Genomic DNA, 16,258 nt, shown 5'->3' with positions numbered 1-16,258 from the left:
ATTCGGTTTAACAACGTTGTAAAACTTTGCGATGAACCACAGCATTGCTATAAAGAATACTCTGGCTTTAAATCAAAAAACACACCTGTTCAGTGGAAAGACGTTTCTGGCTAGCCTTCTCAAGCGCTGCATTCCAACGCTTCTTGAGGTTCTCATTCCTAAATCCAGCAACTTTTTCAATAAATCAGGCGCTGATGTATGCACTTGTTATGAATTTTATCAGTCGCATTTTCTAAACAGCCCCTGGGATTCTTCGCTGAGAAGAGTTTCATTCACTGTTTCACAGAGAGTCTGGCAAGGTACGCAGGACGTAATATATTAACCTTATTTCTTAATTTTCGCAAAATCGCGTTCCTTATTTGTAGCTTTTCCCATCCGAAAAAAAAAGAAATTTCCAATAATTGCTGCGCGAGAACATTGGATTCACACGGAGCGTAATCAAAGGATAGGTTTTCCTCCGTAAAACTCAGTACTGCAGCATTTTGTCATCTGCAAATTCGTGTACCAGCAAATTAAGCATCTCAGAATACCTAGGATTACTACTTTCGTCTGACATCAGCTTAAAGATGAAGATGAAGATTGAAGACGAAGATAAAGATTAAAAGAAGTGATCATTTAAAAACGTAACGATTAGTTCCCTTCAAATTTCCTGTCAAAGTCGACGACAGTTCATGTTTTCTTCATTTTATGTTCTCTCGTTAACTATTACTTAAAATTTCAAGGTCCTTCACGAAAACTGAGTAAAAGTGAGATATTAGTGATAGCGAAAAAACAATGACTGTGACATGGTTGAGTCAAAGTTCAAAAATTTCGTACCCGCAATAAGTAAATATGACGTGATAAATTTTTCCCATCGTCCAAAAATTCTAACAAATAAGAGACAAAAGTTGTAATTCTAAGTATCCTGAGACGATGAATTCGCTGGTACATGAATTATCACCCTTAGGTAGCAAAATGCTACAGCGCTGAGTTTCATGGTTGCAAACCTACCTTTTTGTTACATTACTGTGATCATTTAAAACGTGTTCAAATTTCGTCAAAGTAAGTCAGTTTCCAATATGTTCTCCGTAACTATTACTAAATTCGGTCCTCACGAAAACGAGTACTATGTACAGAGTATAAAAATCTAGTTAAAACACATATGACTAGTTGTTATCATAAACTAAGATTTTTTTGTGATAGCAAATTAACCTCTCTTGTATCCGTTTTACTTCAGGGCGAGGTGCATGGTCCATTAAACTTTTCCCACGCTTGTACGTGATGTCGAAATCTGGTTGACGTGAGGTTAAATCCGCTTGTACTGCCTCAAATAGAAGTATTTGTTTTTCTACGCCACAATTCTCTGCCAATCCCAGAATTTGTCAAACCTTGACGTCGTCCAATAGTTGTTTGAGTTTGTCGACATTACTTGTAGAAAGTTGATCATCTGGGAATCTAGCCTCTACCTCATCCAACCATCCAGTAAGATCTGTTACTCCGTTTATCCACACTCGAGTTTCGTCCAGTGCTGCATTCAGCTGCTGCAAAGAAGAACTTTCTGAGTTACGTCGGGATCGTATTCTTCATTTGACTACATTCATTTCCTGCCCATAATACATAAGATTTTGCGGCTCTAGTAGGTCAGTAATGCAAAAAAAGAAAGAAATGATTCGCAACTTCAACAATTCAATACGGTATCACCGTCTCACTGCCATTAGTGATAAACATCAAAGGAGTTTGCAACAACAAAAAAAAACTTGCCCTAAAGAATGCTACCGATTTAAACAACAAAAAAAAAAGATTTTCTATACCACTAAAAATCTTCTAAACCATTATTTTCAGTCCATAGCTACGGGTAAGATTTTTTTAAGATTGAAATGGGATGCGCTTTGAAAGCACGTCCTCGAAGACGAAAAGTTTAAAAATTTAATAAGATTCTAAACCAGAATCCTTACATCCAAAGTTTATCTTTCACCTCGTACACGTAAAATATTAAATAACGTAAAAACACGTACACGTAAAATATTAAATATTAGATAATTAAAGCTATTATTATTACTATTGTTAGTAACTATTTCCGCATTCACTCACTTAGTGAGAAGCGCTTCTCAAATATTTCAAGGGAAAAAGCCATTCGGATACCTTGGTGCGTTCTGTTGTTCTACTAGCCACTTTCTCAAACCGATGTTTCAGTGACACTAGTCCATTCTTGATAGGAATGGCGTCCTTTTTCTCACAGTAGTACTGTAGCCGTGTGCCAGCAGCTTGTTGTTCGGCCATAAGTTGCTTTCTAAATTGTATGCAATTATGTAACTGCTTTCTTTTTTTCGCTGCTTAGAAAAACTCACCTGATCGCAACTTCGTCCGTCCATTTTTCGTTCTCTAGCACTTGATTTTCGATAACATCCAGAAGACGACTAACTGGCTCCTGAACAATAGAAATATCAAAATGTTTCATTCTTCTTGATCTTTTTCATTCTTTTTCAAAAACGATTCACCAGCGCAGCAAGGCGTTGTTCAGCACTTGTCAACCACTCAGCTGTTTCTCGCATGGATGTGTCAAGAGCTATTGCTTCTTCGAGGGCCAGTTGCAACTTCTTCTCACGATCAGCACAAAGTTCCTGAAGAGATTAACTTTCATATTTCAGTCGCAACTTTATCCAACACAAACAATTCTCTTAGTTTTTGAGTTTACATTGCTTTAATATTCTTTTGATCGGCCCTGTTTTAATTTGTTGGAACTAATTAAACTGTAAATAGCTAAGCCTGAAAGAATATCCGTAGCTTCATAAGATAAGGACAGCGACAACTGTAGGTCAAATCGTGCTGAAAATTTAGTTAGCATAATTAGTTTTGCTGAAGGATCAGATGCTCTATCAATTTGCTCAATTTTTGAAAGTGACAGTTTCTGAAAGGGGTTGACAGAACCTAGGGATAGACTAATAAAACTACATCTATCGAGCCAAAAGCCGCTAGTTCAATGTTCAAACAGACTACAGGGTTCCTAAGAGTTTAATAGAAAGATTTTGAAGGATAACATCATTAAAATGTTCCCACAAAATTTGTCATTATGATCTGCACCTTTGAAGACCTCGTAAGCAATTCCTCGACAAAAATGTTCTAGAAAATCTATAAATATCAAGGATTCTATGTTGCACAATCACGGTAACCGTAATCTGCATAAGCGACAATCTATGAAGGTGAGGCTTAATTGTACTCCATAAAAATCGATGGATAGAAAGATCAGGAAATCTCCATGGAAGTGACTGTAGCACTAGCAGCACAGTAATATTGTAATTAGCATTCACAGCACAACATTTATAGGTGAACTTCTGCTCGGTCTAAGAAGAAAAAAAGCAAAAATGAGCAGATAAAGTAATACAGAAGCAATTTAAAAAATAGCATAGCAATAAAAAAATTACAAGAAAATGTAGAAAGAAAACAAAATGTACAAAAATAAACAAACAAAAACAAAAAAAATTAAATTAACATTTTTCTGCAAAGCGTTTAACGTATTGGTGAGTAGCAAGCGCAGGAATCTTGCAATGCATGAGATTTTATAGCGTCTTAAAACTCCAAAAAGTCAAAAAAAAACCAATACAATCGCCAGTTTTATACCAAACGATCCACACATCGATTACCATTTTTGTAAACTGCAAGCGGCGGAGCTCCAGATAGAACTATGTATATGCCGATTACGAAAAGATATACCAAACTCAATAAAATTGAAATGAGCCGGGGACGAATTGATTCTTAGGAACGAAACGCAGCCTATGTCAAGATGTCGACTTCAAAGTATCAAAGCGTACGAGGGTTAAACCAGATCTTAGTTCCTTTCCTGGATTTCCATGCGGAATTCATGGACATGTGACCTATATTATTTAACTACGTAAACAAATCAAGCTATTATCAAACAATTATTAAATCAATTATATATATTATATTATCAATTATATTATATGCATTCCGAATCTTTCGGAAATACTGCACCATATTGCTTTGAAAATAGCTACTATAAGCGAATACTATGGAATTAGATTGAGTAAGGAAAAAACTGTAAAAAATTCTAATTTGTCATTCACCTGTCATTACGAAAATTGAGATGTACATCAATTTGTGAGCCCATACATTTTTTTTTAAAATAATTTTTATAAAAGAGACAAATGTATATGGGTTGCCAAGTGTGACATGACATGTGATATGACAAATGTATATTCCCCTCCCTGTGTCATTCCAATGTATTACGATAATTTCGCTTTTCCTTACCGTTCACTTTTTTTCGTCTTTTTGGTCAACCTGCTAGACATAACGAATATTTTTGCAATCTGACAGGGATTCACAAAGAACCAATGCAAGCAATTTCTTCTAATCTGTTTTTACAGAGGAATCATTCATTCACAATACATTTCAACGCTCCTTAAGCTTCTCCGAAAAAAAAGACCCACCTTAACTTTAGCCCATTTATTTCGAATGAGTGTATGGTTCCTTCCGATCCAGGTCTGGCTGTTGTTCTCAACATCGCAAAGGTTATTATTGGCCTCGTCAATGTACGCTTCAAGCGCCGGCTTATTTTGAGCAATCTGAAAGCAGTTAATGAAGAAATAAGGGAGCAAAATATTCATGTCAGTGGATTTTTTACGCACCATTCTGATACGCAGCTGTTCATATTTTCCCACGTAGCTGAAGTGGAATACTATTCAATTTTATTGCACCACTGATTCTGACTCCAACGTTCAGGGTAATTTTTGATGTTGGTTTCTTTTCACTAGTTTTCAATGCGTTTGAGTCGTTCCTATGTTTCTTCTCGTTCCACTGGTACGGTTTCGGATGTGATTTGCAAGTATCACGAAAGTATGTAACATCGCCTACAGCTCCAGCAATTCTGGGTAAGCTTCCTCAACTGGGCAACCTTTTACATCCATGAAAGTGACGGATTAAACTGCACTTCCACTTCTTCGTTTCAATATTGTTAATAGTTGTTTCGTTGGAAAAGCACTGAGGTCTCTATTTCCTGGATTTTTAGGGGGTGTTTCGCGTCTTTGCTCGAAAACTACTGTGTGCAGGATCCTCTCTGACATCGAATATTTCTTCTAGCGGTGACTTTAACCGATTTCTTCAATTGAAAGCATACTGAATTCTATTGATGTTCTGGACCTTTTCAATCTTTTCTAGACTACCGAGGTACCACATTTCTCCATTTCAGAGTAGGGAAAACTAAGTACGGTAAATATGTGGACGAATTTAATTTCTATGTAATGCCCTGCCTATCGTCCTACTTAATTTGAAAGTATTGGTGCTGTAGGCGCTAACTTAACATCACTTAAAATTGAGATTGGATTTTTCTTTGAGTGAGAATTTAGTAGCGTAATGGATTACGCGTCAACGAACAACGATGTAGAGACTAGTCCACAAAATTCACCGCTAATCTCTTTTTTTTCAAATGAAATTGTCTACACCAACCTCTGAACGGAGCACTTTGAAGTCATCTAGCTGGATTTCTGCAGTCTCCGGCAACCCTCCTGTTGGCTTAGTGGTTGCCAACTGAGACTCTATATCTTCCAGCCATACCATCCACTGCTCCGCTTCACGTCCCATCTTTTCTGCTTCTGCTTTTGCCTGGAAAGAGTGCATACATAACATCCTGAGTAAATATCTCGCTACGAAAAGAACTCACCCGTTCCATGTGAACAATTAGTCCTTGCAGAACATCATTGAGCTCATTCCACTCCTTATTCATCTGGTTCATTTTTTCCAAAGCATCATTGTTATGATCGTCTTTCAGAAGTCGTTGTGCAGCTCCATTCAACGTTGCCACACTGTCAAATAATACGATAGTGTACGTATTTGAAGATCGTTTACAACTGGAGAGATGAATAAGCTCTCTTCCTCCCCTATGACTCTAAACTTCGATGACTCGGCTATTCAAACAAAAGCAGTCTCTCATGGTGAAACCGGATCGAATATTTCCTTCATTCGAAATAAAGGATGGCAACGACAGCGTTATTCTACACAAATCCATCCTACACAAAAAAAAATCCGAACCGCTCCTTCGAGAGATTTTTTTTATAAAGAAGAATATTCTTCAAATAAATGAACAGAATAATAATGGTCTTGTAGCGTACGCAGCGCAACGTAATCTATAAATTTTGTAAAGATAGGTAAGCATATTTCCCGTATTTTGCAACGGTCAAGGAGACAGTCTTACCTTGTGCCACGGCTGGAATAAACAGCTATTCCTACATTTTTTTTTCCTGGAGCCAACACATTTCTGGGAATGTTTTTCAAAAAGTCATTAAAATTATAGTAGGGTCAAAACGACATGAAGGACGGTGTAGCTGCATAAGCGGGTGCGCTCGAAGTAGTTCGGCGGGGAGCGTAGCAGTTAGAATCGAGGCGGGACCCTTGCTGACACAATTCTTCGTTGTTGTTCATGATGGTCCCACCTCGATTCTAACACCACTACGCACCACCGCACCGCTTCGAGCTGTATACGACAATTGTTTACGCAACTGCGCATGCTTCATGTTTTGACCCTACAATACATGCACACATACCTGCTTTCGTGTGCATGCACATCATTTGAGACGACAGTGAGTTGACATCGTTGTATCTCCAGTTGACGAAGTGTCGGTGCGGCCACCGACAGCTCATTCAACGTTCCACGAGTTTTTCTTATCCACGCAATAAGCTGATCTGCAGCTTCAGACAATCGTCCCATTTGTAGCAACATACGTTCCACCTTAATCACATATTTGACCATATGTTCTCACTCGAATTATCATTTAAAACAACGACCTTATTTTCTTTCTCACATAAAGCTGCGTATAATTGTGACCAACGCAGGTTGAGTTTGTTCACCGGTTGGCGAATAGCCGCTGCTTGATGAGCCGGAGCGCCGCTGGCGATCTGACCAGCTGTGCAGCAGAGTTGTTCCTGTATGAAAAAATAATATCTAGGAATGAAGGAATAAATGATCGAATGCATGGCGTTGATCAATCTCTATGAAAATACGCCTACGCGTTCGCCTTTAATTTATAATTCGCCTGGGATTTACGAACGAACAACCAAACTTGCGACCTTACAATCGCTTGCAGGGGCCAAAAGAATAAATCGACCAAAATAATACCTTCAGAACGGCTTGCTTATCCATTTCATCTTTGAAAATGTGCAATTCATCGAGTAGGCGTGGGATTTCATCAACCTTCAAATTTTTCGCAAATTAATTAATTAGGCATCAAACGAAGGGGTTATGGAGCTGTTAGCTAAGGTAACATTACCTTCAAAGATTCAGTTGCTGGAAGTTTTGCAAGCTTTGCTTCAGCTCCGTCAAGCCATTCAAGAAGACTTGCCAGATCGGTATGAAATATCATAGCGTCTTCCATAGCAGCAATCAGATCTCTGCATCAAAAGCACTCAAATCCTTAAAATGTGCACAAATAACGCTGGAAATCGTACCTGTTCTTGTCGGCGAAAAGTTTTGTGATCGTTGCCCATCCATCATGAACAGCATCTACTTGTGCATTAATAACTGTTTGTTCTTCAGTTGGTACAATACCGGACAGAACAGCTCCAGCCTAAAAGAGTGACTTAACCTCGACTTAGATAAGTTCATCACACACCGCTATGCACCTCACGAAGTTCGACCAATCTGTTCTCGGTGGTTGCCATGTTGTTGGCTACATTTTGCATTTCTGCTTGTTGTCGTTGTAACTGATCTGGCTGTCCGGCGGCTGGCTCAACGGACTCCAAACGCACACGTATATCATCAATCTGTAAGTGGAAGACAGGATTTCAACAAATTCTTTCTTTTTCAAAATGAGCCTCGATTTGCGACCTTTTCTAAAACATAATTGTTAGCTATTTGAAAAGTCAACTCACCGCTCTCTGACACTCATCCAACTCGCTCCAGAAGTGTTTTGCTTTGGAAAGTATAGACTCGAGGAAATCACCTCTATCCTCTGCCTCTTGCTCTATACCGTCCCATAGCACTGATAGTCGCCTTAGTTTCTCATTAATTTCATCCCTAGCTGCATCGCCTTAAAATTTACACTTAGCAACCGTTAACGTCACTAACTGCTTGTACAAGTAACATTGACAAGATGACTTACCTTGAGGGAGAGATGAAAGCAGTTCAGCTGCGCTTTCCTTCAAAGCGGTGTACGCGGATTGTTTCGCACGAAGGCCTTCCTTAACCGCATGGTTCTCTGCGATTTGAGTTCTCAGCAATGCTGGGTCCGAAGAAACTGAGCTGTTAAGTCGTAGTCGGTCGGATGCTCCTTGGAGGGTCAACGCAAAATCGTCAAGGCGTTCGCCGAGACCGCTAGTCGCATCGACAATGCTGTCCAAAGCTTGGCCACGGGCTTCAACAGCGGCTCGCATGTCGTCGTACCTACAAAATCCGCTTAGGGGCATTTGTGAAAGTGAATTTTTGAAAGCGCTTTCACTTGTATAAACAATTACGGCGATTACATAAAACTATAAAATTGTTCCGGAAATTATTCAAAAATTTTCCAAAAAAAATGTTGAAATTAAAAATGTTCCAAATTAATTTGATTAATTAAAATTGTTCCAAAATGAAATGAAAAATAAAACTGCTCAGAACTTTTTCCACAACCTACTAGAGGACTTCATTTAAATTACAAAAGTGTAGGTAAAGTTGTTGTATTTTTAGACGAAGCGTGTTACGAAAGTGCTGTACTACGGAAACCTGAGAGAAAACGTGGAGTTCGGGTTATGATTACGAAAACGAGCGTGTCAACCTTTCATAATCATCGTTTAAAAAAATGGTTTGGGAGCTGTTTTATTTCCGGAGGAGACCTCATTGATCTTCGACGGCTCGCTCGTGGACGCGGCGCGTAGCGCCTTGCAACTGATTTCGTAGGAAAGTACGCCGTCTTCCACGCGGTTTTTTACGACAACTAGGGAAGGTTGAGCGAGCTCTTTTCCGTAATCTACAAAAAAACTCCACGTGCTCTTTGGGCTTTCCAAAACACGTCAACTTCACGATGTGCTGTCTTAAAAGGCTGTTTGTAACATAAGCGGGTCAATAAAAAGCACAGCTAAGTAAGCTTAGGCTAAAGTCAGCTATGGGGCCCTGATATTGAAGCCTTCGTTGAGTTGCTGAGAAAGTACTGATTTCACCGATTACAATCGTGGAAAAAATTTTCATATGATTTATTTGCAAACTCACTTAGCAATAATCTCATCGGCAAGTTCTCCTAATTTCACACCGTCTTCATGGATACAAATCTCTTGGAGTGCGTGTACATCATTTCGGAACTGTTCCACAATTGGCACGTACGCAATAATTGCAGCTGCGAGTTCCTGCACGTTCCAGAATTGACTTACGATCATTTATTTATCCCAGAGGGCTTTACTTACAGCATTATGTTCACGTTGCCTTCTCAATTGAGGTAACGGAGTTACAGTGGTGAGTTCTGGTGCGGTTCTTAACTCGTCATCGATTTGATCCAGCCAGGTGGTGAGTCGATCAAATTCGATAGTCAAGTGTTGGGAAAGTGCCAATGCCCTCTCTAGAACTTCTGTGCGATCCATGCAAAGCTTAGTTACCTGAAATCCAATTCCTTGCTCAATGAATGGAACAAAAATGGTGGGAAATTCTTGAAGCTAAGACCTCATCAACAAGATCTTTCGCTTGATCGCATTGTTCTGTCAGTGAAGAAACTGATTCGCCGCCTTCTCCGCCAAGTTCACGACAAACCTTCCTTACTTCTACGGTCAACTCACGGAGACGTGTCTAGAAGCATATTTGATAAACATTGCAGCGTTCACCCTCATTACCTCTTCACCTTATTCATAGTGACGTCTTCATTCATAACCAACTGATTCCGCAGCTGCGTACGAGCGAAATCAGGATCAATTGAAGGAGGACCAGCTGCAGCGATGCGATCACGAGCATCTCCCAACCATTCCAGGAGGAAATTCAATTCATCAAACACAGCACGACTTTGACGATCCGCTACATCTAGGCGTTCTGCTCGACGAGCAACCTGTGAGCACCACGGAACAATGATGGTTTTTCGCAGAAAAATTATTTTGAAGAAAAAAGAAAGAAAAAAGAGACAGAAAAACAGAAAAAATGAAAATGAGATGGACGGCACCTTCTCGGCTATTTGATTGACACGTCGATTCATCTCTGTGGTACTTTGGAATAACTCCTCAGCCTGATCTGGACTACTTAGTGCCTGTAACTGTGATGACACTGCTATCAGATCGTCTACTTCAGGCCGCCAATGGCTCACGCCTTCTTCCATCGAAAACACCAACTGTAATGCATTATAATGATTATTTGCATCATTTCTGTGATAATCCTAGAACAAAAGTAAATACACCTATCCCAGTGAGTAACCTAAGCAATAGATGGGCTTCTGGTATTTGAAGCACCATACCCAGACAAAAATAAAAATCACTCACTTGAGTTTGTGTATCGAGATCGGTGCTATCAATTTGAACTAAGTCCTCTTCTACTGCCTCCACCCACTCCATGACAGCATCGAAACCTTCATGGAACCTCTCGGACAATGGAATCGCCTTCATTAGTAGCGCTAATTTCTCGTCAGCGACTACCATGATGTCACCATATCTACAAATTAAAGAAAAAATACATTTTCGCCTTAAAGGGAGCGTATCACGAAATTGATGCGATACAGAAACCTTAGCAAAAACGCAGAGTTCAGGTTGGAGATATTCAGGTTGGAGGGAATTAGCGTGGCCCCGCTCAATTCCCTCTAGTCGTTCTAAGAAACCGCTTTTGTTACTACGAGATAAGTTAGTACCCACACCTTTGTACTCGCTACGGTCCCCTCAGCAGTCTGTTCACTTCTTTTTACCTGAACAGGCTGGTGAGAAGAGCTCATTCACCCTCGACCGCTCGTACGTGGATGCGGCGCGTGCATAAGGGTGGCGCGTTGCAACTGATTTCGTAGGAAAGAAAGTCATCTTCCTTTTTTTACTACTTTTACTACGAATAGAGGATGACGAGTGGAGCCACGGCCATTTCCGTAACCAACAACCAAACTACGTCTTCCCTAAGGTTTCCGTAGCACGTCAATTTCGGGATCCGCTGCCTTTAAATACTTGGGTTTTGAAGGCATTTACGGGTAGTTTCATTTATTTTGAGTCCGTAAACACTCTGTATTTACTAGCTTCACTGCAAATGTTTCGGCATTCACCTTTTTTTGAGCTGATCGAGACGATATTGCAATGCTGAGGCTTCGTCACCCGAAGCTTGTTTGCAAAGTTGACGTCCAACTTCCATGACAGCAGAAATTTGCTCATCACGCTCCGTTACAGCAGTGACAAGATCCTGAGAGATATTATGAATTTCAAAAAATCCTTATCCGAACGAAAAACCGATAAACACTTACTCCGACTATATTGCTTTGCTCGTTCAAATCATCAGGTGCAATAGCTATTTCGCTAATGCTATCCATTTTTTGTTCAATATCAGTGAGCCAAACTTCAAGGTTATCGACATCCTAGAAAAAAAAAGTACTGAAATGAGGAGAGGGAAGAAAAAGATCATGGTGAGGGAAATAAAATGAACGAAGTGGACACACAGACGTACCGCAAACAAATCGTTGACGGTGAGTGCCATTTCGTTTAGCAGATCCTTCGTGAGCCTGACTCGATGTGCTATAGTCTCATATCTGCTGGCTATCTGATTCGCTTGTGCTTCAAGGCTGTTCGCGTCTTCTACGCTAACAAGAGCACTTAGCATGGGCACAATCTGTAAAATGCCGTAGTTAGATTCCGGTTACAAGCAGTTTTTTTTTCAAATGCTCACAAAAACTTTTGCAAAAAAAGTTACAAAGAGTTCAATTATTGCAACCATTTGGGAGATCCATCCATATCCGGATATGCATAGAATAATAGAGGGAAAAAGAAAAAATAACAAAAAGAATAATATGTGCAACAAATAGAAGCTTTGAAGTAAGGAAAAAAAAAGTACGAAGAAGAATGAGTAAAAAAAAGTAAAAAATAAAAAGTAAGAAAAAAAACTGCTTGCAAATTTGTTGTTAGATGTTCCCGTACCGCTAGAATTCGATCGACATTCTCTCCTTTCTGTAAAATTTCCTCATCCAAACTTTGTTGTTCTCGAACTTGTTCCTCCATTTTTTCTACATCTGCGGGGATTTTTCCCAAGGCATTGAGGCGTTTTTCTGCCTGAAAAGATACCGATTGAAATTAAGACCTTTAAGTATTGTATCCTTTTTCACGTCTACAGTACGAATCGCTATCCGTCTCATAACCGCACTTATGTTAGGCAGCAAGCCAAGTACAATTAACCAGGAACTATGATAGACATAGCTGTAGTCAGTGACTGTCAGCCAGTGACTTCTTCCATCTTCTGTGACACTCAGAAGCGATAAGCCGTACCCCAGGTCCTTCCGATAGGGTCACCAAGAACGTAACGCATTATGCCGAGATAACACGTTTGTCGCTGAATGTAGCCTTGAGCTGCACCAAAATTATGGTGACCAGTATTGGTGCAAAAGAACATTATTGTACAGTTTCAGGTTAATCTTTCAACAACCTCCGGTGATAAATTAGCCCGTCAAAGACGGAATATTAAAAAAAAAAATCCGATCTAGCACCATATGGGGGAGTTGAAACATCCCTCAAGGCACGCTGACTTCTGCATAAGGATTGAAAGCTCAATTGAAGGTTGAAGAAGTTACTGAACGTCATGCAGTTTCAACCCATAAACTAATTTTGCATGATTTGTCGTGATTTTCAAGTCAATTTATCATTGAATTGAGGAAATTGTCCAAGCGAATTTTCTTCTTGTCAATGAACCTTCAAATTAGACTCTGGTGGTAGACAGTCACAGTTGGCAAATCACAATTTTTTTCAAATGAGTAACGGAACAAGAATGAATCTTGTTTATATCAAGAATTATCAAGAATATTGTTTGTTTATATATATTCGTTATGTTTCCATATTTATATATATATATTTGTTTATATCAAGAATTTCAAGATTAATCAAGGAAAAATCAAAAGAGTCTTTACGGAACAAGAATGATGCGCTTAAGAAGGGGTTAAAAATAAAATTCAGTTTCACTTGGCTTTTTCGGTGGTTCCGTGGTAACATGATATCAAAAATCAGACGCATGCGCCTTGAAGCATATTCAGAAATCAATAAGCTCAGTTTATTCAGGCATGGACTTAGAGATTTACATTTTCGTAATTTTTTTCTCAAACTGACTGCACTTGGTTCAATTCTTTCGTTGATTTTTCCCTCCTATTGAAGACGCGTTCAAGGCAAGCAAGAGCATAAGAATGGTAAGTATAAATAGAAGACAACACAGTGTTTAGAGGTCCTACAGTTTCGATGATTCGAAATGCCCCGAGGGCAACTAAGGTATTCATAATAGTTGATGAGGTCGATAAATTGGCACCGAACTTGTCTGGAAGGATCAATTAGTGATCTGACGCAGACGCGACTGATCCCACAAGTTGCTCTATGAGCCGCATACTGCATACTCGTTTACAAACTTCAAACGGTTCTGAATTGAAGTCAAACGCACTCAAGCACTCCAAAGCGAATATTCAGCGATTATCGCTTTGTTCTTTTCGTTCTTAGTATGTGCATTAAAAATTACTAGTAAACCAGCTCATGAGTATGAGGATAAAGTGGAGAGAGGATGAGGTGTCTGGAGCTACTCAATGCGCTTGGGAATCGTTTGGGGATAAAGTGGAGAGAGGATGAGGTGTCTGGAGCTACTCAATGCGCTTGGGACACGCCAACGCATCCACTTCAATTCAAAATCATTTGAGGTTGACTCCTTCCGTCTAAGGGTAGAGGCGAAACGGAAGTATTCACTATATTCTAAGCTACTTCACTTATATTCAACTATATATTATACTAATCTATTTTCTATTATTCTACTGTATTAGACTACTATTACAAACGCGAGTTTACCCTACACAATGAATTGCGGATGCCAACCGATGTATCATTTCCGTTTTTTTTATCCTCGCAAACAAGTGTGGTAGCAATTCATGGACCACGAAAGTGATGAAAGGTTTGGTTCGCACTAAAACGGATACGAACCTTCGATCGATCGTGCAGACAGTATGAGACAATAACAGGTATTGCGATGGAGGTACAAAGAATGAACTAAATGAAAGTATTTCCAAATTCACCGCTGAATTAGCCGAACCTGTTAGTTTTCTTTTCTAGGTACTTCAAGAAACGCTGCAAGATACGACCGTTGAAGTGTTAATTGACATTTTAAGTGCTGATCGTTAGAGAGAACAGAACACTAGAACATATCCAATCTTATTTTCGGCCTCCGATTCCTTCGATCATTTCAATGAATTTTTCTGCAGATATTGAAGTTTGCTCAGTCGGAACATCCATCATTAGAATTAGATGAGGTATCGGATTAAAGAATTCCAATTCCCTTTTCTGTATGCACACAAATCTGCAGAATTCCAAAAAAAAAAAACCGGTCCAGTTCTCTAGTCCAGGCTTTTTTGCCTTTCTAATCTATGAAAACTAAGTAGCGTTTTTGTGTAACTGGGTTCGTGCACCCTTTAAAAGTAGCGTAGGACGAAACATGGTGCGGAAACTCCAGGGAAAGTGTAGAGTTCGGGTTGCAGATTACGGAAACGAGCGCCACTAGGTCAATTCCTCCTAGTCCTCCTATTTGAAAACGGCATGGGAGCCGCTTTGTTACCTACGAAGTATGTTAGTACGCGCGTATTTGTGCACCATCCGGTCCCATCAGCAGCCTATTCATTGGTTTTAATTTCTTTTATTGAATATTTCTTTTTCTTGATTTTTTTTGATTCTTGAATAGGCTGGTGAAGAGACCCCACTGATATTCGACCGGTCGCTCTTGGTCGTGGCGTGTTGCAAGTAACTTCGTAGGACAGAACGGTGTCCTACGTGCCGTTTTTTTTTACGAAGATTAGGGGAAGATGAGCGGAGCCACGCTCGTTTCCGTAATCTACAATCCGAACTCTACGTTTTCGCTGAAGATTCTGTACCGCGTCAATTTCATGATACGCTGGGTTGAAAAAAGCAACCAATAAGTACATGCAAAAGGTCACAGACCTGATATAACCATGACTCCAGTGGCACGATTCCTTCTGACAACCTTTCAGCCAAATCGACAGCTTCTATAAGTCGATGTTGACGATCATGGGCTGCACTAACCAGGTCATTATACCTAAGAAAAAGAAAACATAAGGGATGTGAAGTTCATGAAAGTCCATAAAACTCTTCAAACTAACGAACCTCTTGTTAATCTCATCATCATGTTGTCTTAACGACTTCACTTCTTCCGGAACGGTTGTCATTGTGATTATTTTTGCAATAAGAGCCGAAAAACCTTTCACACTTAAATGAAACAGAATATACAACTACTAGGACTATAAAACTACTGGAAGCTCCGAATTAACCTGAAGTCTTTGTCCTCAATGTGCTTCAAAAGAACATCGTAAGCATGTAGCTGTGCTTTTGCTACCTTAAATAACAATCTTTAGTACTTAGTTTATTTCATTATTTTTAATCCAATTTTTTCTTCAATTTTAAGAAAACACAATTTTTTTTTTGCGTTACCTGCCATCTCACTAAGTTAAGTTCTAGAAAAAAAAAGACCTTAGCATCCGCAGCAGGTGGTCTTTGATTTTCCATGAGTTCTTCGGTCTCCTCCAACCAGTTCAAGAGGACCTTATAAGCGTCTTCGTAGCTAAAATCGAATGAAATAGTAAGAATAGCATATGTTCTAGCCGGTATGACGTGCTCACCGTCCAAGCTGTTGCACAGCCGCATCCACTTCTCTTTCCTTTGAAGCGAGCGCTGTAGAAACCGCTGACCACATGTCGCACACCTTTTGCAGTGAATTATCCTGTAATGAATTCATGAAAAATTACAATATCGACCCGTATCAACTAATCTGATGCGGCAATGTCAGTATGACGAACCAGTTCTGTAACGTCAGTCTCAGGGCCGGCAGTTCGAATCAGCAACTTACAATCGGAAACGAAATCATCTACCTAAAATGAGAAAAATAACCAACGCAAATAGAAAAAAAGTCGATCACCGCTCACCCTTTTTCCAACATTTTTCAGGTCGTCTTTTAGCTGCATCAATTTCTCAGCTTGGTTTCCTGGATCCGAGACTGTCACTGCAGATGTGAGGGCTTCAGATTCACGAGCTTCACTGAGCTCTCGTACCAGATCAGCAGCATCTCTTAAATAGGAGATGATACGAAAGGCAAAACTGAATCGTTCTTTCCTTTCAA

At 39.6% G+C, this 16,258-nt stretch overlaps 1 protein-coding gene across 2 annotated transcripts in view; it reads right to left on the bottom strand.

Annotated features, from left to right (window-relative positions):
* The window catches only part of RB195_007126 (uncharacterized protein), a gene marked incomplete at both ends in the record, with an annotated part of 37,433 nt that overhangs the window by 5,614 nt on the left and 15,561 nt on the right, over nucleotides 1–16,258 (bottom strand). For both annotated transcript variants that reach the window (XM_064180589.1, XM_064180590.1), the window contains 34 exons: nucleotides 86–158; nucleotides 1,192–1,304; nucleotides 1,368–1,520; nucleotides 2,122–2,269; nucleotides 2,328–2,407; nucleotides 2,478–2,600; nucleotides 4,425–4,559; nucleotides 5,440–5,595; nucleotides 5,654–5,795; nucleotides 6,534–6,718; nucleotides 6,775–6,912; nucleotides 7,106–7,180; nucleotides 7,257–7,377; nucleotides 7,435–7,553; nucleotides 7,609–7,749; nucleotides 7,858–8,015; nucleotides 8,088–8,368; nucleotides 9,170–9,303; nucleotides 9,361–9,549; nucleotides 9,614–9,736; nucleotides 9,789–9,989; nucleotides 10,101–10,265; nucleotides 10,414–10,582; nucleotides 11,172–11,305; nucleotides 11,367–11,477; nucleotides 11,567–11,728; nucleotides 12,034–12,165; nucleotides 15,067–15,181; nucleotides 15,250–15,351; nucleotides 15,414–15,478; nucleotides 15,613–15,703; nucleotides 15,762–15,862; nucleotides 15,939–16,010; nucleotides 16,065–16,206. In XM_064180589.1, coding sequence (XP_064037450.1) covers nucleotides 86–158; nucleotides 1,192–1,304; nucleotides 1,368–1,520; nucleotides 2,122–2,269; nucleotides 2,328–2,407; nucleotides 2,478–2,600; nucleotides 4,425–4,559; nucleotides 5,440–5,595; nucleotides 5,654–5,795; nucleotides 6,534–6,718; nucleotides 6,775–6,912; nucleotides 7,106–7,180; nucleotides 7,257–7,377; nucleotides 7,435–7,553; nucleotides 7,609–7,749; nucleotides 7,858–8,015; nucleotides 8,088–8,368; nucleotides 9,170–9,303; nucleotides 9,361–9,549; nucleotides 9,614–9,736; nucleotides 9,789–9,989; nucleotides 10,101–10,265; nucleotides 10,414–10,582; nucleotides 11,172–11,305; nucleotides 11,367–11,477; nucleotides 11,567–11,728; nucleotides 12,034–12,165; nucleotides 15,067–15,181; nucleotides 15,250–15,351; nucleotides 15,414–15,478; nucleotides 15,613–15,703; nucleotides 15,762–15,862; nucleotides 15,939–16,010; nucleotides 16,065–16,206 — 4,549 coding nt within the window. The remainder of the gene's footprint in view (nucleotides 1–85; nucleotides 159–1,191; nucleotides 1,305–1,367; nucleotides 1,521–2,121; nucleotides 2,270–2,327; nucleotides 2,408–2,477; nucleotides 2,601–4,424; nucleotides 4,560–5,439; nucleotides 5,596–5,653; nucleotides 5,796–6,533; nucleotides 6,719–6,774; nucleotides 6,913–7,105; nucleotides 7,181–7,256; nucleotides 7,378–7,434; nucleotides 7,554–7,608; nucleotides 7,750–7,857; nucleotides 8,016–8,087; nucleotides 8,369–9,169; nucleotides 9,304–9,360; nucleotides 9,550–9,613; nucleotides 9,737–9,788; nucleotides 9,990–10,100; nucleotides 10,266–10,413; nucleotides 10,583–11,171; nucleotides 11,306–11,366; nucleotides 11,478–11,566; nucleotides 11,729–12,033; nucleotides 12,166–15,066; nucleotides 15,182–15,249; nucleotides 15,352–15,413; nucleotides 15,479–15,612; nucleotides 15,704–15,761; nucleotides 15,863–15,938; nucleotides 16,011–16,064; nucleotides 16,207–16,258) is intronic.

The sequence above is a fragment of the Necator americanus genome, chromosome I (genome assembly GCF_031761385.1).
Source record: "Necator americanus strain Aroian chromosome I, whole genome shotgun sequence".
NCBI classification, from domain to species: domain Eukaryota; kingdom Metazoa; phylum Nematoda; class Chromadorea; order Rhabditida; family Ancylostomatidae; genus Necator; species Necator americanus.
This window is presented reverse-complemented; position numbering and strand designations above follow the sequence as displayed.